The sequence below is a fragment of the Phyllostomus discolor genome, chromosome 2, assembly GCF_004126475.2.
Source record: "Phyllostomus discolor isolate MPI-MPIP mPhyDis1 chromosome 2, mPhyDis1.pri.v3, whole genome shotgun sequence".
Taxonomy (NCBI): domain Eukaryota; kingdom Metazoa; phylum Chordata; class Mammalia; order Chiroptera; family Phyllostomidae; genus Phyllostomus; species Phyllostomus discolor.
In genome coordinates, this window is record NC_040904.2 from 145,790,928 (window position 1) to 145,814,302 (window position 23,375).

The 23,375-nt window shown below is 34.0% G+C and overlaps 1 protein-coding gene across 3 annotated transcripts in view; it reads left to right on the forward strand.

The window, feature by feature from the left end:
- The window catches only part of CAPS2 (calcyphosine 2), a 43,049-nt gene extending 21,347 nt beyond the window's left edge, over positions 1 to 21,702 (forward strand). For all 3 annotated transcript variants that reach the window (XM_036018665.1, XM_036018664.1, XM_036018666.1), the window contains 9 exons: positions 3,798 to 3,872; positions 4,683 to 4,778; positions 4,867 to 4,960; positions 7,597 to 7,715; positions 8,732 to 8,808; positions 10,329 to 10,483; positions 13,184 to 13,303; positions 15,702 to 15,798; positions 19,637 to 21,702. In XM_036018665.1, the coding sequence (XP_035874558.1) occupies positions 3,798 to 3,872; positions 4,683 to 4,778; positions 4,867 to 4,960; positions 7,597 to 7,715; positions 8,732 to 8,808; positions 10,329 to 10,483; positions 13,184 to 13,303; positions 15,702 to 15,798; positions 19,637 to 19,812 (1,009 nt within the window). In that variant the 3' untranslated portion in view covers positions 19,813 to 21,702. The remainder of the gene's footprint in view (positions 1 to 3,797; positions 3,873 to 4,682; positions 4,779 to 4,866; positions 4,961 to 7,596; positions 7,716 to 8,731; positions 8,809 to 10,328; positions 10,484 to 13,183; positions 13,304 to 15,701; positions 15,799 to 19,636) is intronic.
- Positions 21,703 to 23,375: the final 1,673 nt, after the last annotated feature.

A 23,375-nucleotide genomic window follows, 5' to 3' on the forward strand; every position in this document is an offset into this window, starting at 1 on the left:
TATATATTCACAAAATGTACCCATTTTAACTCTGGCTTGTTCGACTCAGTGGATTGAGCACCAGCGAACTGAAAGGTTGCTGGTTTGATTTTTAGTCAGGGCATATGCCTGGGTTGCAGGCCAGCTCCCCAGTTGGGGGTGTGATGTATCTCTTACACACTGATGTTTCTCTCCCTCTCTTTCTCCTTCCCTTCCCATCTCTCTAAAACTATAAATAAATAAAATATTAAAAAATAAAGTGCACACATTTTAGATGTATAGCATAATGAATATTCACAACCTGAACAAGTTTCTAGATGAAGAAGTGGGCTGGAGGCAGAACCCAGCCCCTCATCCCCGCGCTGTCTCCCAGGCACTACCCACCTCCTCTGCCGCAGCCGGTGGGCCTCTCCCCTGCTGTTGTAGATCATAACTGCCTGGTTATACACTTAGGTGAAAGCACAAAATTTCGACTCTGCACCTGGCTGCATTTTTTTTTAAGATTTTATTTATTTTTAGAGAGGGAAGGGAGGGAGATAGAGAGAGAGAGAGAGAGAGAGAGAGAGAGAGAAACTTCAATGTGGGGTTGCTGGGGGTTATGGCCTGCAACCCAGGCATGTACCATGGCTGGGAATCGAACCTGGGACACTTTGGTTCCCAGCCCGCACTCAATCCAGTGAGCTACGCCAGCCAGGGCTGCACCTGGCTGCTTTTGTTCAACATTATGTTGGTGTGCATTTTATTCATGTTATTAATCATAGTTGTCATTTACTTTCATTGCTGTACAGAATTTAACTGTACAAATATATCACAATGTATGTACAGGTGTTGATGGACTCTTTATGAATAGTGCTGCCAGGAACTCTTGTGCATGCCTTTTGGTGAACGTATGTACACCTTTCTGCTCAGTGCACACCTAGAAATGGAATTGCTGGACCATTTAACATGCATGTGTTTGGCTTTAAAAAATATTGCCAAATAGTTTCCCAAAGTGGTTGTTGCAATTAACAGTGTCACCAGTAGAAGTAAGAGGGTGGTGTTTGCACTGTATATTTGCCCATGCTTGGTATTGTTTACATTTTTAACTTAGTTCTTATAAGGATGTGTGGTAATTTTAACTCACATTCACTGGTGCATAATGAAGTTTAGCACTTTCACATATGTATACTGGTCATGTAAATATATTCTTACATGAAACTTCCCTTCAAGTCTGTTGGCTTATCTTTTTCATATTGGCTGTGGAACTTGTTTATATATTCTAGTTACAAGTCCCTTTCACGTATGTTTTTGGACACATATTTTCCTACTCTGTGTTTACCTTTACATTCTCCTGATCAGGGTTCTTAATTTCAGTGTAGACTAGTTTTCCATTCTTTCTGTTTGTTGTTAATGTCCTTTCTATCTTCTTGAAGAAATCTCTGCTTACCACAAACTCATTGTTTCTCTCACTTATAATGCCATTTATGTCATATATGAAGTTGTTATAAATGCATGGTAGGTTTCTAGGCTTTTTCTTTCATTTCATCTACCTGTATTTTTCTATGTTATATTCAATATTTTTCTATTTTAATTAGTATTGCTTTTTATTAAATACCTGCAGCTTGTTTATCTTCAATATTGTCTTGCCATAATAGACCCTTTTCTCTTTAATAGAAATTTTTGATTTAGCTAGTCTAGTTCTATGAAAAACTCTATGGGGATATTGATTAGAATTTTTGAGTTTATGGATTTCACCCTCCCCTCTTACTCATTATTTCTAGAGGAAGAGGTGAAATTCTGCTTCAAAGAGTCAGAAGCGGGAAACTGGCAGGTGAAGTGCAACCCTTCCTGTTGTCTTTCCCCAGAGGGGCAGCCGCCCGCAGCAGCCTACACTCTGTCCTACGCACGAAGCTTTACATGCCCGCCCACCCCCAGTGGGAAGAGTGGGTTAGTCTGTTTAATTCTGATGTCAAAGGCTTAGCCTCCTGTTGCTGCATTCCTAAGGCATAGTTGCCAAAGGTTTCATTAATAATAAAATTCATATTTTGGTCTTGATCCACTTAATTCTTATTTCTATATTGGTTAAAAACTTGGGTAGATTATTGGTGCTGCTTATCAGATACCTAAAAGTCTAACATGAAACTTGCCATTGTAGTATAAATGCCTATTCTTTTATATTTTCAAGGAGACTCTAGACTTCTTGAAGCTATTACTTCGGCCTATCACTGTTAAACTGAGTTCTGTTCACCTTTGAGAAGCAACATAATGTGGTGGTTATGAGCAAGGTTTTTTTCTAGCTTTGCTGTGTACTAACTGTATTATGGCTCTGTAAAATTTATTTGTAAAATGGGATAATAATACTTCACGGATTTATTGCAAGCATTAAATGAACCAATACACATTAAAGTGATTTTAATAACAACTAGTGTCTAGGAAGTTTTCAATAAATGGTAGCTATTATTAGTGCTGTTATTTACTCAGCATTTAGAATTGTTTATGGCTCAGAATGGGCATTCAATAAACAAGTTAATACTAATGGGTTAAATTGAATTGAGATGTCCAAGGTTTTATAGCTTGAGTTTGTGTTCACAAACTCACTTGGTCCACTGACTCTTGTTGGCTATATCTTACCATTCACAGAGACCTAGATTTAATAAAGGCATAATGTTTCAAGATCCACATGCCCCCATACGACTGTTTACATTATTTCGATACTATTATACCTACAGGGAATATTATAAAACTATTTAGATAGGTGAATAAAGATATCACTGAACCTTTAGATTTCTTAGCATAAAAAAGACAGTAGTAGAGTGCCAAAGTGTGTGCATTTGGGTTTTGCTTAATACTATTAAACAGAATTTTAAGAATTACCCATCTTTGTAAGATTATTCAATGCTGTCTCAAGGCCATACAGATTAAATAACTGGTCTGAGGTCTCATAGCTAGACTGATTTCAAGGCTAAAAACCTCATCTAACACTCTTCCACTCTTCTGTAACTTTGGTAAGGAATGTTTTGAGCTACCCCTAACTGAAAACCTGACTGATAGTGGCTTAACCAAGTCAGGATTTATTTTTCATATATAACTAGCTGCTTGGGATTGTTGCTGGTTTTAGTTCAGTGGCTCAGAGATGGCGCAGCTCTGGGCTGGCTTCCTTGAGGTTTCTTTGGCTTTTCTGACATGGTTGCTTGATGGCCACAGCAGCTCCAAGCATCATATCCCTGCCGTGTTCGCAGGCAGGAACTCACGTGCCACTCTCTTATCAGGACAAAACAAAGTTTTTCTTGGGAGTTTATGGGCAGAACTGGATCCCTTAGTCACCTCAAATTAAAGAGGCTAAGAAAACAAATTCTGTGGTGGAAGGGAAGCAAGGGGAATAGGGCTAGAAATGCCTGTTGGGTTACGCTGCAGTAGTTTTAGTCACAAATGTGCTGTCTTTGTTCGGTACTTACTTTTATAGCACTATGTCACTATTCATTCTACATAGAAGTCATTCATGCTTAAATACTGTATTTTAGGGTTATTTCTCATGTGTTGGTTATAGTGAACAATCTGAAAAAAAGAGGTTTATACATTCATCCTAACTCAATTTGTGCATTTCAAAATATTAACTTTTTTGTACTTTTATTGTTTATATCAAATGTATATGACTTTAAAATAATTGTTGACTAATGTGTTTCTCTTTTTTTATTGTTTATTCTATTAGAGTTGTCCTAATTTTCCTCCTTTTCCCCCTTCCACCCTCCTGCCTTCCACTCCCACAGTCAGTCCCCACGCCATTGTCCATGTCCATGGGCCACCCATACATGTTCTTTGACTAGTCCCTTCCTTAACAGGGTAAGAACGCATTCTACATTAACCGAAAACGTGCTTTCTCATAAAGTTCAATTTGATGGTAGGATCATATCAAGGTAATTATGACTTTATTAAACTTTTAGATCTTGGGATTATAAAATGTATTTTGATTTCAAATACAAGTAACAATAATGAGATTAAATTGATCACAAACAAGTGAAAATGTGAATTTAGAACATTTTTGAGTAACATATATAAGTTAATCTGTTACAAAAGTTATTGGAAGTATGGACCTAAAGAAAAGCATTTTAATTAGAAGTCATTTAAAATGCCTTTCAAACAGAAATATAGAAGTGAACTTTACAAAGGTATATATTACTACTACAAGATCATAAACCATTACAAAATTAACCTTTATGTAAGCTGCTTTATGTAATTTCATGTAATGGTTTTAGTTAATGGATTATTGGTAGATTAAAGAAGATGACTAAGTAGGTGATTCTTAAATCTCTTTTCTCAGTCTTACAAACTTCCAGGAGAACATAATGCTACTTGATATTTTTTGTGTATACTAATGGTAAAGTTTTATTTTTAATTACCATGTTTGTTTAATGATTTTAAACTTTCTGGGACAAAGGGTAATAAGTGTATATCATTGAGTGGCTTCTTGCAAGCTCAACATTTTTAAAAGATCTTTCACTTTATCTTAAAAGTTTCTATCTATCAAATTAGTAATCTGTATTCCATATTCATACCAGTGTAATTAAAGCTTGTCTCCATCCAAATGCACCTTAAATTGATACGTAAGCAAGCTGTGGCATGTTTTCTCCTTGGCTTCCCGTATCCCTTGCTATTGCCACACATTTGAGGGAGTTATTTTTTTTTTTCCTCTGACAAAAATCTTTGATATTATTCTCTTTTTGTAGAAATGGACGTGATGCTTGCAGAGAGCTGGTTGGGTTCTTTTTTATTCATGACCAGTCCCTTACAATTTATGAATATCGGCAATTTGGAAAAAATAGGTATGCCATAAAGCACTGTTACAACTCTCAAGATGATTACTTCTGAGAGAAGCCGAATGACTTCACATTTTTGTCATTTAACTTCTAGAACAAATGTGCTTCCTTTTATTCAAAAAAACATTTATAGTCATCAGCGTGGGCGAAGAAAAGGAAAACAATACCAACTTGGTGATTTTTATACTGTAAGTTAAGGGTGTGCATACAGAAGTTTTAATTCCAGATATTGGGTTTTGTGGGATCCTGTGGGGCTGGCAGAGCATGGCTTCTCATCTTTGGCTGATTTTTTTGTCCTTCCTGAGCAGGGGCATTTACTTGTGTGAATGGCTCATGGTTAATGTGTCCCAGGAAGTTCTGCCTCTCTGGCTCAGCTTTTATTCCCTTTAACACTACCTTCTGCTCCTCCTGCCCCCTAATCCATAGTATAAGCCCAGGAGAATTTGTCTCTTGGTATTTTTAAAGGCTTTACACGGCCGTACCATTAAGTAAGTGGACACTTCAATAGAACTAGGAGTGATGCTCCCCCTAGAACAGGCTTATCTTCTGAGGATGCACATTTTTTCCCCCATGCAGAGGGGTAGTTGGCTTCTGGAGCTGTCATATATCTGTTAACTTATCCTTGTGATTTTCCCATCTCATATAACTTCTGGCACATGGTGAATTACACAGATCTTTCTAGAATGTGTCAATCATACATAATGTCACAAATTGTATTAATGTTCTTACATTTTGAATCATTATAGTCACACATTATCTTGTGATTAAAATGCAGTGCTATTCACAGGGATCGTAACAAATATATATTCATAGGCTAAGCATCAGAAATAGAACAGTGAGTAAGACTTTTTCTGCTTTTGTGGAGTTTAGTCTGATGGAAAACATTCAGATAGGAGAGATAACCATTTAGTTTTATGGGGTCACGGGGCTTTCTGAAAAAAATGCCATGTAAACTTCACCTAGAGAAGGAGTTAGCTAGGTGGTGTAGGGGGATAGGCGAGGGTAGGGAAAATCTGTCTGGAGTATAGAGTTCAAGGTTAGTGTTGTCAGGAATGAGTGGGAACTGAAGCGCAGCCTCTGTTAAAGAGTTACCTGAAATGTGTTGGAGAGTCATTGAAAGATAAGATGTGGATGGAAGGGGGAGAGGTGACATTAAGTTTGTGATTTAGAAAATCGCTTGGTTGCAATGTAGGGAACAGATTAAAGACTAGGTATAAAGAACCAGATTGGGTTGAACATGTAAATTTAGGAAGGATGTTATGGCAACCTGAATTAGACAGATGGCTGTGGCTGTGAGCTAATTAGAAAAATAAAACAAAAAAAATCTTTAGGATGTAGAATCATTAACTTGTAGTAACTGTTAGGTGAGAGATTGGAGGTGAGGAAAACTTCACATTTTAAACTTGAGTTAAATAAAAAAAAAAATATATATATATATATACACGTCACTCAAGCCTGCGTCTTGGGATCTGGAGGAAACCAGCTTCAACTCCGGTTTCACAGCTCACAGAAAGGATGCTTATGCCTGTCCCACAGTTGCAGTTACCTCCAGCTCCGAGTGCTGTCTCCACTAATTTAGTGTCGTTGATGCCTTATTCCCACTATTTCTGTTCCTTGTCACTTGAGGAGATGTAGAACTCTGCTCCCTTTAATGACTTCCATGAAAGAAAGGAAGGAAGAAAAGAAGGAAGAGGGAGGTGGGTGGAATCTGCACACAAACCGTGCAGATGATGCCTTGTGTATGTGACAGACATTTTGAAAGGAACATGGAGAGAGGTTAATACTACAGCGTGTCAGCAACTTACAATTTATGAGTAGACATTCTCATTCTTAGAAATATGTCCCTTGAGTATTTCCCATGGTAAAAGCCCTCCTCTTCATTTTTTTTGACTCCTTGCATCTTTTCCTCCTCCCTAAAAATTCCATTTCTTTTTAAAAAAATTATTATTATTATTATTATTATTATTATTCCTTCACTGAAGCTCTATTTACAGAGAGAGAGGAATGGCAGAAATATTCTACCTTTTTCTCTCTCTCTCTTTTTAAAAATTTTATTTATTTTAAGGCAGAGGAGAAGGGAAGGAGAAAGAGAAAGAGAGAAACATCAATGTGTCGTTGCACTCATGTGTCCCCTATTTGGGACCTGGCCTGCAACCCAGGAAGGTGCCCTGACTGGGAACTGAATCAGTGACCCTATGGTTTGCAGGCCAACACTCAATCCACTGAGCCACACGTGCCAGGGCATATTCTCCCTTTTCCTTCATTTTTGTTGGGGGAGGGGATTTTCTTTTGCTTTCCAGATGTTACTCTGTAATGTATCTTTTCTATATGCCCCACCAAGGTCTTTTCCTAAACAATTCCTCAAAGAATTTATCTTTTCTTCCTCAGATTCTTATAAAAATGGAGTTCTGACATTATTTTTTACAAGGATTATTAAATAGAAGATTATTATAATTTAGAGATTGATTGAGAAGTTCTTCCTCTATTATTAACTGAAGGCCATGTGGTTTCTAAATGGCCTTTAAAATGCTTTTTATTTTTTATTTATGTTTTACTTTCAAATTCCTCTGCTTTTATTTTTATTTATTTTTATGTTGATATGATCAAATATCTTTTCTTTTTTAATTCTTATGATTTTATTTAAAAAATTTTTAATTTTATTGTTCAGTTACAGTTATCCCACCTTTTCCCCATTGCCAAAAATCATTATAAAAGAACACCATGTCATGTAATCAAAATAGAATATTTAAAATTAGTATTAGTTGTGTTTTACTCCTTATAAGATTTTCTAAGCTTTAGATAATTCATTTGTTATTTCTTTTAGGGTGCAAACTTGACATTTTTAAGTTCTGATCATCACACAGTTCCAGAAAGCATAAAAGAAAGCACATTACTTATACTTCGAATCACAAATATTGATCAGATAGCTTTCGATTCATTCAGGTAAGCCAAACATACATTTGTCACTTTGAAGGTGAGTGAAAACACTATTATTTGTTACTTTAAAATGAGATTCAATCTGAAAGTATTTTGACTTTAGTTAGATTTCTATTTTTTAAAACAAAGCATAGCTATATTTATCTATGTTATGTGTTATCTTATACTCCATGTGCTGGAATAGTTACAATCAAGTAAAAAACAAAAATGTCCCATTTTATGTTAAAGGTACTTTATTAATTTGCCTTTGCTATAACACTTTTATGAGATGCTAACAAAGCAATAAAATTTGAAGGATGGGATACAGTACAAGATTATTCCCCACATTTTAGTGTGATATTTTTTAGCACTAAAAAATGTCTCAGCTTCTACATGTTATAGTATTTATTGGTAATATGAATAATAAAAGAATAATGCTATGAATGAAAAATGCATTTAAATGAATTTGAGCTGTTTCAATTATATTTTATATATGCTCTTATGTGCTGTTATTCTTGCTGAGTGATTCTTAGTGGTAAATACATGCTATTCTTACAAGTATTTCTTGGTAATAAATATAATTCAGAATGCTAATAATTGCTGTACTGTATGTGCACCAGAGGCCATATCCCACAAACTGGCTATAAGGTAGTTTTTATTTACTATGTCATTTTACTGTGTAGCTCAAAATGAATGCACTTTTTGGCTTTCTAATATAACATTTTTATATTTTATACTTTATAAGGCAAAACTGCTTTTAAATTTAATAGTTTTAATTATTTTAAAAGGATACCAAAAAAGCTAAAAAATGAATATAATCTTAAAGATACTTGTTGGAAAGTTTTAAGAATTTTAGCCTTTAGTATATTTAATCTTCCTGTGAATTAAATCAGTAGGTAGTAGGTGGGATGTGATTAATCTTGGCACTCTTCCAACTTTGATGAGACTTTCATTTAATCTAGAATGGGGAAGAGCTTAGAGTCTCCATACTCAAGGTTGCAAAACAGAATGTATTTTTATCACTGTGAACATGTCAATTGCAGGACAGATTCTGTGGAACATGAGGATGATACAACCAGTCAAGAAGCCAATGATAGGCTGGTCTTTAAAGCCATTCAAGGTATGTATCATTTTATTGCACTCTTGAGTATTTCAAATGTTTAACAATTTTGTTTGTACATAGTAAAACAGTATTTTTCAGATATTTCTTAGTTTTGTGGCACTTAATTTATATTTCCAATTTGCTTATCTTTTTGAAAGTTAATTATATATATATATATATATGTCTAAAAATACTTTTAAGGTTTCTCCTACTTTAATGATTCTAATTGAATAACTGGTATTCTTTGAATTATGAATTTAACAATTCTAGAAATAACTCGGTGATATGGATTTTATTCATGAACTGAATCAAATGTAGTTAATTTTGTAACATAATACTTGTCTCATGCATTAGATGACATCCTAAAGAGACAGGTGGTGACCTAGTGTAAAAGACCTGAGAGTAGAAGCCACAGTTGTTTGGACTCTGTCATTCATTAGACATACGACTGTGCAAATCTCTTGTACCTCTTTCTTCATCTCTAAAATGGGGAAAATAATCTGTTTTATTAACTTGTGAGAGTTGTAATATATGCAGGCTTTGGACACTCAAACATGTTGCGTATTTTGTTTCTAGATCCTAATTTTTTAACTATGATAGTATAATAGGCTCAGATAATTCTTGCACTCAATTTCATAGTCTATAAGTAACCACAGGAAATCAACATGCAATTTATGAATTTTAATAAATTCTGGTTTATCATTTAAAGATAATCAGGGAGTAAGAAGACTAGAAATTTTCAAAGTTGTCTGGAATTGGTATTTGAAGTCTCATATTTTCCTGATGTCATTGTTAGTAAATTGTTTATTCTATCATGGTCAAAGCAGTATTTGTCACTGTTTTATCCGGTGACATGTACTTCCTCTAATGTATTGCATTTAGTAACTACTTTAGTAAAGTTCCCTATATGTTCTTAAAATGGCACAAACTTCATTAAGTGAAACCAGTTATTGACCCACAAAGAGAATGCTGGGGCCTGAGAATATAACCTCGTATGAATTCCTGGAAGAAAGGGTTACTTTAAAAGGGTCAGCATGGGATAACACTCCAAAGCCTTGATGCCATTTCACATATACGTTGTAACTTGAAAATTGCAAATTATTTTGAACTGATAATTTTTGAGTGACTTGACTGGTGTCAATTTTGTAATTCAGTTGGTAGCAACAAAGACAGAAGAAAGAGTTGAAAAATGTGGTGTTATCAGATGAAGAGAATGCCTAGAAAATAAGATTTTATTTGTAACATTTAGGTTATTTTGATACTGCTCAAGTGACATTATTTTCCTACATTTAAAATACAATACTTTCACCACACAGTGGTGCTATAGTTCTGGTATATTTACACATAATTTTATATCTAACCTTTATTACAAGGAAATCTATTTTCCAAAGTTTTTTTTTTGTCAGTCATACATATGATTTGGTTGGCACTTCTTATAACAGTGACATCACTTTAATTTTCTTACATGAGAGACAATTGCAATTTGATACACTTGTGAATAGGAAGTATTAGTTCCCATCTCTCCTCTTCCTAAACAGATGAGCTAAAAAAACAGCTACGTAAGAAAGGTGTTCGTATTTTGACTGGTTTGGGAAAATACTTTCAACAATTGGACAAAGAAGGAAATGGACTTTTAGATAAATCAGATTTTAAGCAAGCTCTAAAAGCATTTCACTTACAAGTGTCTGAAAAGGTATGTACCACAGATACTTCACTGCAGTAAATGATTTATTATTCTTAGGTGATATTCACTTCTCTACTGAAATTTTAGTAGTTCATTTGTCTCCTTTTTCTTTAGGCCCTGATGTTACTGTTCAGCCATCAGGTAACAAACCCTGTTGGTTTTGAAAATTTCAACATTCATTCTTCTATTATATTAATATATACATATATAAAGAGCATATTAACTAGCCATTGTCTTAAGTTCTGAGAAGATACACTGTAAGGTCTTCATAACAAAAGGATTGAAAAATATAAATGATTACAAAACAATATGATATGTGTTAAATAGAGAATGCTTTCAGAACACCCGACATAAATTCCAAACCATGTTATAGGGAAGGAGAGGGAAAATCATAGAAAGATTCCTGGCAAGGGATATATCTGAGCTGAATTTTAAAGATGAGGAATTAAGCAGACAACAGGGGAGGAGTGTGGATCAGACACTGGAGAGTTCACAAAAAGAGGAGCACACTGTGAAAGCATGGAGGACAGAGGGAGTGTGGCCTGCCCAGGAACTGCCAGTGTCCCCTCACTCCCTGCCCCCAGAGCCTTCACACATACTGTTCCCTCTGCTGTGAGTAATCTTCCTCTAGACCTTTGTATGGTTAGATTTTCTCATCATTCAGGCCACAGCTTTCCCTACTGAGAGTACGCCCTGACACTTCTGTCTATAGGCGAACCCCCTCTGATATCTGGTCCTCTGCACTCCCCATTTTATTTTCTTTGTGCCACTTCATCTGCAAGTAGAATGTTAACCCCATCAGGGCAGGGACCAGGGTGCTTCTAGTTTCCTGCTCTGTTTCTAACACCTCTCAATAGAATCGGGCATACAGCAAACACTGAATAAATAAATATACAATGCATTACTTTAAATGGATAGATGGGTGGGAGGAGAAGAGAAGAATGAAGGGAAATAGGCTTAGGAGGGTCTATTACATTAAAGCCTTTCATGCCTTGCTAAGAAGTTTGGATTTTATTATAAAAGTATGAATTTGGAACAAATCTACCTTAAGAGGTTTAGTTAAAAAATCTTCTTCATTGTTCATTTTGGCTTCAACAGTCTTGTCACAAGATATAATGTATTTTGTGGAGGGAACACTGGAAGTTGAATTTATGAGATAGAGGTTCAAGTCCTAGGCTTACTACTTGAACTGTGTGATCTTGAGTAGGTCTTGTCACTTTTTGAATTGATAGGCTCTGCCTGGGCAATCCAGAGATAATGCTTAGAGTCAGAGTATTTGAGCTGTGAAGCTCGAGTGAGAAAATTACATGGGAATATACTTCATTGACTATAAAACCTGTACCAGTGTGATTTTGTATATTACTGTTGTGACAGACCTAACTTTTGTGGTTTTGCACTGTTTAATCTCACTGCCCACCTTGTGACACACACTGTGAGTTATTGAACAGCCTCTTCCTTTCATACAACAAAACAAAAACCAAAACCAAAAAAGACAGCAATAGAGAATTAGAAAGCCTTGGTGTCTTTATCAGCAATTATACAGGTAATTAATAACTGAGGTAAAATTAGAACCCAGATAATCTGGACCAGGCTGTATTCTCTGTATCACCACAGAACTTCCCTTTTTGATTGGTTTGCTATATTTCTATGATTAGGTTCAGGATTAAAAACTAAAAAAAAATTATATAAGGTACCCGTTATAGGGAGAACATACATAATGAAAATATGAGTAAGCTTCCTCCTTTTTCATATGTTTTAAATAATAGTCCCTGTTTTCCCTCTCTGATATCCCTGGAGACTGACCCTACAATGATAAACAAATGTAAGTGACTGTAAAATAAGAAGATAAGAATCACCAACCTAATTGTAGAACTAGTTTGTCATAAGGCATAGTTGCTCTCCCTGATGGAAAATTAAAAAAAAACAAACAATTGGTATACAACTTAATAGCTTAATTTCTATAGAAATAGTATGATTGAATTAGCCTCAGTTATTTTCAACTGAATTATCATTTTTCATTTTGTACCATATCTGAAAAAGAGTTACATAAATTTGTTGCCACTTTGGATAAATTATTCAGTTCTTGAAAATTATTTATTTTAAGCCTCTAGTGTTATCTTTTTATTTCTAGTGTTCTGTGAATTGGGTGAGCAAATAGAACAGTTGGGTGGGAATAGAGCATTCTATTAAATAGTGCATTTACAAAAACAGTAAGTGGCAATGGTAAAATGAACAAATTTGCATAAGGGATTTACTCAAAGTAAAATCTTTTGGTATAAATTATGGAACAATATTAGAGTTATTCAAATATGTTTTATACTTTCAAGCATGAAGACGAGCAGAAATAGTGGTCCTAATGCTGTTGGAGGCATCCCAGAGCCTGAAGTGACCTTCTAATTGTCACAGATATAATATGTAAAAAGAACTAAATGTTCAAATGCAACTAACTGGCGTTTTTTATTTTTGTATAGAAAGGAATTGAATTTAAAGTTAATTTGTGTCTTAATGCCTCTCTGAAATGGTTATTAAGTCTACAGAACTGCCCACCACAGAGTTGCTTTAAAGAGCTCTCTGAGTGGCTTTGGTTGGATTTATACAGAATATTTTACTTTGTCTAGGACTACAAAAGATGTAATGAAATATTATTATCGTGTAGCCATGTACAACTTAAGAGGGTATAAGAATGGTTGGTCTGTGTGTTATTTCTAGGATTTTGAGTCTTTGTGGCTGATTCTGAATGACAGTGGCAATGGCAGGGTTGATTACGGAGAATTCAAACGTGCCACTATTGGTGAAATGAATGAATACAGGAAATCGTTTGTTCGAAAGGTAAGTTTGTTAAGTGATCTTTCAAATGCATGTAGTTTCTTTTAGTAGATTGTTAGGTTCCTTATTTTAAAACTTTAATGAATTACCATTGAAAATGTTTAAATCCCTTACCTATAATGTATTTTGGTTTTAGTAAAGCACAAACAAAAAAAACATGTACAAATACAACTCTCCCAGGATAAAGCTAAATAATTTGTGCATTTGTTTTAGGAAATATTATAAAAGGAAAATAAAATCTGAATCAAATTTTGGCTCATAAATTACTAGTTCCATAAATTGCTGGTTCCATAAATTACTAGCTCTGTGACTATATGTGTTTTTAAATATCCCCAACCTCAGTTCCTTGTCTTACAGAGTTGTTACAAGGTCTGAATGAGCTAATATATACAGCTTTATGTTGTGGCTTTGCTGTGGTCAAGGCACTCAGTATGTGCTATCTTAGGATGACTAAGATGGTTTTCTGGTTTTTATCATATGCATGCTAAATGTTAAAATGTGGATTAAAACAATTATGTTAAATTGGAATTAAAAAACAGGAGTCCTGGTTTTTACAGGAAGCTACAAGTCAATCCAGTTCTGGTAGCCAGTTTTAGAACGTACTTTTGAGCAACGTAGTTTTCTTTTCCTTTTGTTCATGTGCCTAATATAAAATGTATATGTATCTAATACTGAACAAAGCTATTGCACATAGAGGCGTATAGACAATTACATCAAGTATCAATCACAAATAGAGAAATATCAAAATCTTAACTGGCCAACAGACACACAAAAAAACCTTAAGCCAAACAAATTCACCTCATAGTATTTATAAATTTGCATTTATTGGTACTTTACATATCCTGGTGACAGGTTTGAGTATTGGAAGTTGAAACCTGAGAGTTGTCTCCTTTGTTTATCTTGGTGTTTGGAGTAGAGGACAAAAGTAGTGTTATAAAGTACTGTATCAGTTTGCTAGGGCTGCCATAACAAGAGCCACAGTTTGGGTGGCTTAAACAACAGAAATCTATGTCCCCAAATTCTGGAGGCTGGAAGCATAAAACCAAGGTTTTAGCAAGTTTGGTTTCCCCTGAGGCTCCTCTCCTTGGGTTGTAACTGTCTTCTCCCTGGGTGTCCACATAGCCATCCCTCAGTCTGTGTTGTCTTCGCCCTAATCTCTTTTTATACAGACACCAGTCACATTGGATTAGGTCCACCCCAATGATTCCATTTTTAACTTAATAACTTCTTAGATTTTAGTGATGGAATATTTGGAAATTCACTTGTATGTCAAAATAGTTCTGGCAGTTTGTTTTAGCCATTGATCAGTTTCATGTGAATCTTAAATTGGAACTTACCAGACAGATTTTTAACCTAACTCCAGTGTGCAGAGGAGGAGAGCCAAGGCAACAGAGGTTAGGTTACCTTATCAAAGTCAAAGTGCTAAGAAGTGATAAAACTGGAAAGAAGATACCTATCCAGAAGGGCTCCTGGTGACTGTTCTCAAATGAGTAAACAGAGCCTAGCAGCCATTCCTAAACAGGAGCATCTCACACAGCCCATGCTTCAGGGAGAAGCCTGCAGGGAACTGCCTGGCTGCAGTGTGTTCCTGTTATAGGAGCCAGCCCTTATAAAGGAGTTCCTGGGATTGTATTTCAACCAATAGGACTTAGGCTTTCCTTGCCAATTGGAGCTGTGCAGCTATACTCTCATTAGCATACTACCAACCAATCAGAGAAGCTCCATTCTGACCAATCAGGACAGTGCCTTTTAAACCAAACTGCTAGGATTTGGAGTCCTCATTTGCATGAGGATGGACCAATTAGGGTCCATGGGTGGGGTCTTCTCTCTCTATAAGTCAGCTTTCCTTTGACTCGGGGCACTTTCTTTTTTTGTTGAAGACTGAAACTGCTTCCCCCAGTTGTAGTTGAAACATTGAAAACATCTCCTCAGACTAGAGCAAAGCAGACCAGAGCAGAGCAGGCAGACCCAGACCAGAGGAGAGTGGAGCAGACTGGATGGGAGCAGAGCTTTGTGAGAGGGGCCTCACTCAAGGGCCACCCCTCCTGAGGACCACCTTGCAGCCATGCTTTTGCACAGCCTGCTGTTTCATATAGAGTTGTAACGCTATGGAGTTGTTCCACAGCTGTGCTACATCACAATTGAGTTGTTTGCACTGGATACATTTTCCTTCTTCATTGTGTAGTGCAGATTGGGGATTCCAGTTGGTGTTGAACCGGTGCCAACAACCATCTTGCTCCAATACCTTTCTTCCTTGTATTCATGATTCTGCCATCTTATACCAGTTTAGTATTCTTAAACTGTCTTGTTAAGAACCTATAAATAACTACTGCAGAATAAAAAGTTAGGTTCACATGCCCAGTGGTTTTATAGAGAAAATAATATTTCTGCCATTATTTAGGCCTTTATGAAACTGGATTTCAACAAAACTGGAAGTGTGCCTATTATGGACATAAGAAAATGTTACTGTGCAAAGAAGCATCCTGAAGTGATTTCAGGTAATTATTATGAGTCAAAATGCATTAGATTTCTAAAATGTTAGTTAAAAAAAGCAGTATCTTCAAATAATATTAATTCATAATGTGGACCTGAGGCCATTAAGGGAGGAATAAACAATTATTTTTAAAACTGAAAAAGTGAGAGCTATTTAACATTCATTAAAAAATTCCTGGGTCTAATGTACTTATTTTTTTCTTTGATGTTTATAGTCAATAGTGAACTTTTATTTCCTATTGAGATAGTGAGAAATTTGAGTTGAAAAGGACAGAATAGATATAGAGAACAGATAAGTACATGTGCAAATTCTCTGATTTAGTTTTACTGAATGTGTTTATACTTGAAGATTTAAGGCAGAATGAGGGGATGTCTTTCTCTAGGGATAGAGCTATACATGTGATGAATATACATATGTCTATAAAAATGTGAGGATATAGAACATATCTCAAAGTGATTCTAGAGATTTATTATCTATTATATTTCTTTTGACCTTAATTTTTACATAATTGACTTATAAGTGAATTTTCATTATATAGAAAGCATCTGGCCATAGTAACTCCCCTCTTTACATTACATTTCCCTCTATAAAGGTAGCAATTACTATTTTTTTCATATATACATATGTTTTAGTCCTTATTCTATGGATTTTCATAGCTTTACATGTGCTATAAATATCTAATACTTTTTGAAGTTTTTTTCATGAACATAGTGTTCATGAAACACAGTGTTATGTAGTTTGCTTTTTATACTCAACAATATGTTTTAGAGCTCTTTATGTTCATCCACATTGAGCTATCTTCTTTTTCTCTTCTGCATATTCTATTGAAAATCAATGTACTACAATTTACCTGGGCCTATATTATGCTATTTTCTTGGGGTACTATCATGACTTAGAATATGTGTATTTCAAGTTTTAACTGATACTTCCAAATTGCTTTGTGAGATGGCTGTACCAGATTGTACTGCCATTAGTTGGAGAATTCATTTTACCTCAGATTTTTGACAATCCAATAGACTAAATTTTTACAATTTTTATTTCTGTGGTTACTAGGGAAGTTAAACATATTTTTTGTATATTTGTTGACCATTTATAATTTACATTTAATGAATAATTTCTAATTCATATTTTAGATTATATAATTAAATACTACAGAACACTATTCTAGAATTTCCTTTTGAATATTAAAAATATACTGTAATTATTTAGGTTTATTACTGTTATTAGCCCTTTTAGTTTATTTATTATGTTTAATTGTGAAGTTAAAAGAAACAGAATTTGTTACAAAGATTAAAGTTAATAATCACCACTAACTTCCCAATTTTTAAAAATATATTTTAGGTCAAAATAGCTTCATTTGCTTATCAATGACTTTAAATGAACTACAGTTGCCAAAAGAGAATTTACAGAATTACTTAGTTATACATATTATATCTTTCCCTTAAAACCCATGTCATTCTCTGCTTTACTCCTTTAACTAATCATATTAAAGATAAAAACAAGATAGTTTACGTATTTCAAAGTTAGGTGATTTAACACCATCTGTTTTTTTCTCTTTGTCTTTTCTTTTTTTTCTTTTTTTTAAAGATTTTATTTATTTATTTTTAGAGAGGGAAGGGAAGGAGAAAGAGAGAGAGAGAGAAACATCAATGTGTGGTTGCTGGGGGCTGTGGCCTGCAACCCAGGCATGTACCCTGACTGGGAATCGAACCTGAGATGCTTTGGTTCTCAGCCTGCGCTCAATCCACTGAACTATGCCAGCCAGGGCTCTCTTTGTCTTTTCTAATAATCTTAAATTGTTGTTGAATTGTTGGTGAAGGTTTTTGTGTTGTAGTTGGATAAACTTTTGTTAGTTTAAGAAATTACGTCCATTGTCTTTATATTCAGATTAAAGAAGATAAGCTAATAAACTATACAGTTTTAAAAAGAGGAAAACCTGTTACCGTGTAAAAATTTTTTTTATAAAGTATCGTTGCAAATTGTAATTTATTCACATGCCCATTTTTGGGATATAGAGCATTTATAATTTTAATTAATTTCAAATTGAGTCTTTTATGCCAGACATAATTTAATTTAACTACAAAACATATTTTACTTTGTTTCAATAATTTATTTTAAAAAGTATATTTAGCTTTAATAGAAATGGAATTTATCAAGTGTTTTTCTGTGTAATTGTAGTAGAAATCTAATGTTGTTTATTAAAATATTAAGAGAAGCGAAAGAAGGGTTAGTTACAAATGACAGAAGATAGGTATTTCCTGGGTGAGAATGCAAAGGAAATACAAATTTCTTGAGTATTTGAAATAAATTTAAATAAAAAATCTTTTTCTTAGAAAAATAGTATGAAAATTTATCTGTTCAAACATATGGATTATAAAGAGAGGGAAATCTCCCTATATATTTTTATATAGATTAGATCTTGATTAATTTTTATCCATGATTGACATTCAATCATAAATTCACTTTATTGTTTTATATTACTATCTCTGTGTAGCATAAGTATTCAGTCCTTATTTGACCTGTTTTTTTTAAATAGTCAATGTTCTTTATTTCTTTCATGTTTCTAAGAGACAGCAAGCATTTTGCTATTCAAAACAAATTTTATTCTTTTAGTTCGAAAGGTACTTTACAATAAGTTGTTACCTGAGTCCGTCAGAGAACCTCTTATGTTTGAGAAAGAGCCAGCTTAGTTAACGTGGTATTTCAATTTAAGTTTGTTACTTTAAAATGCAATATGACTTTAAAATGATTTATACCAACTATCCTTATAAAAATAAATTAAAAATATTAAATCATTTATGGAGTCCAAAGATTTTTTTAGACACCTTTTCTGCTCTTGTATATGGACCTCTGTTTTCTTTATTATCTATCTGTAGCTTCCTTTCATCTCTTAAGTCTTCTTTTCCTATCAAAAAATTAATGAATGTCTCTTTTCCTATTCTATTCTGAGATCCTGAGAGTAGGTCAGTGCAAGCAAGAGTAGGCAGTGAGGGGGGTGGCAAATTAGTGAGAAGAGTTCTATGATGGAGAACCTACATTCGGGGTGGTCAGTGAAAACTTCCCAAGAGAATGGTGTTTAAGCTGAGATCGATTTCTGCTCCAACTGACCTTACTATGGTCAAAGTTACTTATTTAAATAGCTTATTCTCTTTCTGAATTAAAAAATCAAGTGAATTTTTAAAAAGACTCAGATATTTTATGTTTTCTCTTTAAATAACAAACTAAAGAATTGCAATTATATACATATATGATTCTCAGAATCTTCTAATAGGATAAAGTCAATCACATTTAATATAAGCCAATAAAAATAGCCTACTTAATGTAAGAGATGGAAATAGAATGACTTATCAAGTGTAAGTTCTTCCAGCAAACATTTTTATAGGCCCTTGAATCTTGTATTTGCAGTTATATTTTTTAGCTGCAGTTGTGAGTAACTGATTCACAACATAACTAATGCCTGAATGTAGAGATATCTTCCACACATCACATCACTGTGTTAATCTTTGAAAGCATTTGTTTTCTTCTTTCTAATGGGAATGAAGGTGAGTCCTTTAAAACTTTAAGAAATATCAGGATATCTGTGGTAGTTAACTATTATTTTGCCTCTACAGAGAGGACGCACCCTATCAGAAGTTTAAAAGATGCCTCCAATGTTTGTTAAAGTCATTATCATTAAATTCTGGTTTATGCAAGAAAATGTTTAGATAAATTGTAGGGTAGTTTGATGTAAGATTTCGAATTGTTGAAAAGATTTTACAGGGTGATTAAGTATTTCTTTACCACCATCAGTCATTTTCCTGAAATTTTAAGGAGATTGTTACATGGTCAGTACTATTTTGCAGGTCATTCCACAGAGGAAGAAATCAAATTATCTTTTCTAGAAACACTAAAAGGCACCTGCAGCGAGTCTGATGAAGTGTCATATGGGGAATTTGAAGATTACTACGAAGGTCTGAGTATAGGAGTGGTAGAGGATGAGGACTTTGTTACTATCTTACGTGCTCCATGGGGGATTTAATTTTTTAAAATTAGCCCTAAGCATTTTAAAGGAGAGATGAATTTAATGCAAAGTATGATCAACCATTAGAATATATTTGTCTAGAGCTCTACTCTGTTTTTTTTCCCCCTCAAAAAAGTTGAGTCTGGAAAGAGAAATATTCGGAAAGGAGTATATAGGGGTATGTATATATTTATGTGCAAGTATGAGTACTTGCCTGTCTATAAGTTTGAAATTATCTTTATTTTTTATTTACTTACTTTGAATATATTTCAGAGCTATTTTTATTAACTTTCATAGGAAAGTAACATTTGTATCAGATTATATGAAATCATTTATTGTAGTAACCAAGTTTCTTTCCATTTTTTTCTATTCATTTCCCAAAATAAAATTGCTACCATTCTCAATTTGATAAATTGGAATTGGGCTCAAGGCTTTTAAGATTGAATTAGTTCAACTTGTTGAAAACATGAAAATGTTAACGGAACTAAGGGACATGCAAGAGAAAATTTCAGTGCAGGGTGATTACGGATGTTTTCTGTCACATAAATATTTTGAATGATGGAGGCCTACCCCTAAAATGCATATTTAAACACAGACTTGTGAATCCTTGCCTTCTAAATTATGTGCTGTTGTTTGTTCAATAGAACACAATGTAATTATTCTAGGGATCAGTTCTATTTGTCTTTCTATTTTGTTTTTTAACCGTGATCCTTATAACCTGCACAGAATTATTTAGTGAGAAAAAATACAAAATAAGAGATGGGATGGTTTTTTAGATTATTAAATAAGCATCTCAAAAAGTACATTATCACATACATGTACTGAGGGATAATTTAGTAATTCTCAATGAAAATATAAAAAGATATTTTGTGCCTTAAGATGAATGTAAGTTATTCTAAACACCCTTTTTTTTGGCATAGAAACAACTGAAACATTTTTTTCTGAATAGATCTTATTTAATGGTTAGACATATTATAATCAATTTTCTAAATTTTTTTGTTTCTCACTTCTCTTTGGAAATATAAAGAAGAAGAGAATTTTATAAAGTTGTTTCTGAGTTCATAATTTTTTTTAAAATCTTGATATGTCAATATAAATTAGAAAAAATAATATTGAACAAAATAAGTGGTTAAAAAGTAAAAATACTTTGTTGAAAATGACCTTTGGCAGATACTTTTATTCATCTATACCATTGGCAATCTTATAAAAAATGTGATGTGTGTGAACTAAATAAATTCAAAGTAGTACCTTTTCAATATTTGAGGAGGTACCAAAACTCACTACTGAAATATCAGAAAGAAAATATGTATAATTATTTTAGTGCTGTTTTCAGTAGATAAATTCTTTATTCTTTGGATTTTTTTTTCAATTAGGTTACTGTGATTAAGACAATGTGCCGGAAGACATTTTGGCAGATGTGTCTTTACCGCTTTCTCTGCATCATTCTTTTACTTGGAAACACATGAGTGTAGTCATCCTAAGCCTATGGATGGCTTTCCTATTGAAATGACTAGTAATGCTGTGGGTGCTCACTATGCTTGTAGTATTTTCATTGATAAAGTGGTATTTAGTGCTCCTTAACATCTCTATTTTTGATATTGTTATGTCATATTTTCCTGTGAATATAATCAGAAAACATATAAAAAAAGGGGGATGATTCTTCTAGGATTTAACATATTAATATGATCGCATACTTTTAAATAAACTTCTACACTCTTAGTATAAATATTCATATGTGGTTAGCTATAGGAAGTTTCTCTATTTAAAAGATGTAACTTTAGTAGTTAATTTCTTATCTTACACAGTTATTTCTGTGTAAAGTTAGAAAATACATATTCAATGTTATTTAGTGTATTTTGTTAAATTAGAATTGGTGGCACAATAAATCATTCTGCTTTTGCCTCACTGTCTGCATTCTTTGACTTTTGTGTATAAAATCTATTGTTTAGTATTCAGTTTAATAGAAGAGCATCTAATAGAAGTTATATTTTCAAACATTTAAAACGTGATAATGGATTATTGAAATTGCATTCTTAACAGTCTTGAGGACTCTGAAATATCTCTTGATTAACTTTCAAATATTGTTATATGTTGTAATGATGTTACGTGAATTTCATAGTTAAAGTGTATTTTATCATTCTCTAGATCTTTAAAAAGTACTTATTTTGATACAGCATTGCTTTCCCAGTTAACAGTACTGTTTATTGAGTTCAGTATATTGATTTACGTTACTATTTCTATTCTTATAAATAAAGTATTACAGGATGGTCAGGAAAAATTCACATTTTATTAGAAAACAAGGGATATCCTTTAGGAATTTTTTAGCTATGTTTAATTAGGAAATTAATATGTATTTACATGATGGAGCAACTATAGATAAAAGTGTATGTTACTGTTTTAAACTATATGGTATATAAATATATAGCGTTTGATGAAGTGATTGCACAGGAAGAATCACTTAGAATAATTCACAATTTTGATACAGATATAAAACACATTTTATTAATTACATTCGATTTCCAGTCAGTCTAAGTTGTCAGTTACTTCAGGAGAAATGTGTACACAATGAGCTATGCTTACTGCAGATTAACACACATTTGTGGGACTGGAGTTCCCAGCACCTCACAATAACGCACACACTGTGAAAAACCGTCATTACTGTGAGGCTGACCAATGAGGGCAAACATCTGTAGTGAATGTGCTTCAAGAAGGAAAAAGAACTGGACCTATGTCACTCAAGCCAAGCAAGAGAAAAGAGAATCTAGTGGGCTGGCAGGGATGTATTAGTATCTGATAATGGGAAAAAGCTCTAGTCATAGCCTTCCGCTTGTGTTTTATGGTTATAAAACTTGTAAGGAAAACTAATTCATCGGATGCTTCATATATAAAGAATAAATGCCCCATGTTAAAGCCACTGTTGACCTAAGTAGTCACTGATTTTCAGTCATTCCTGCTTAATTGTGCAGCACTATCCACGCAATTGCCCAAGGTTCTGAGAAATTCTAGAACTTTGTTACACTCCTATAGCACATTCATTCTCAATTCCTTTGGCTTATTTCTTCTGAATCTGTCCCCTTCACTGCTCTAGATGCTTATGCTCTTACCAGTGCTTTGCTCCACCCAGCTCTTACCACTTCTCCAGTGCATTAACCCCTCATCAGCCCTGTCTCCTCGCAGGCCTACTTCAGTCCATCCTACGCATTGCTGTTGGAGCGATTTTTCTGAAATGTACGGTACTTCCATGATTAAAATTCTCCCATGGTTTCGCCTATCTTTCAGAAAAGTTCAAACTGCTTACCTTAACACATAAAACCAAAATGATCTCATTTCCCTGAGTTCATCTTCCTGTACTCAGCTCTGGTGAGCCTTTCACGCACAGTGGTGCACAGTGGTGGCTGGAACTCCCAAGGACAAACTGCTGGGATTTCACTGAGCTTACAGAACAGTGCGTGCAGTCTGTGTGCCTCCTTGCTAGGACACACTGGTTTAATACATGACTGTATGTATGGGAGAATTTGGTCTGAAATTTTTTTCATTAAACTGGATAGTGAGGTTAGGAGAAACAGCTAATTCTCACCTAC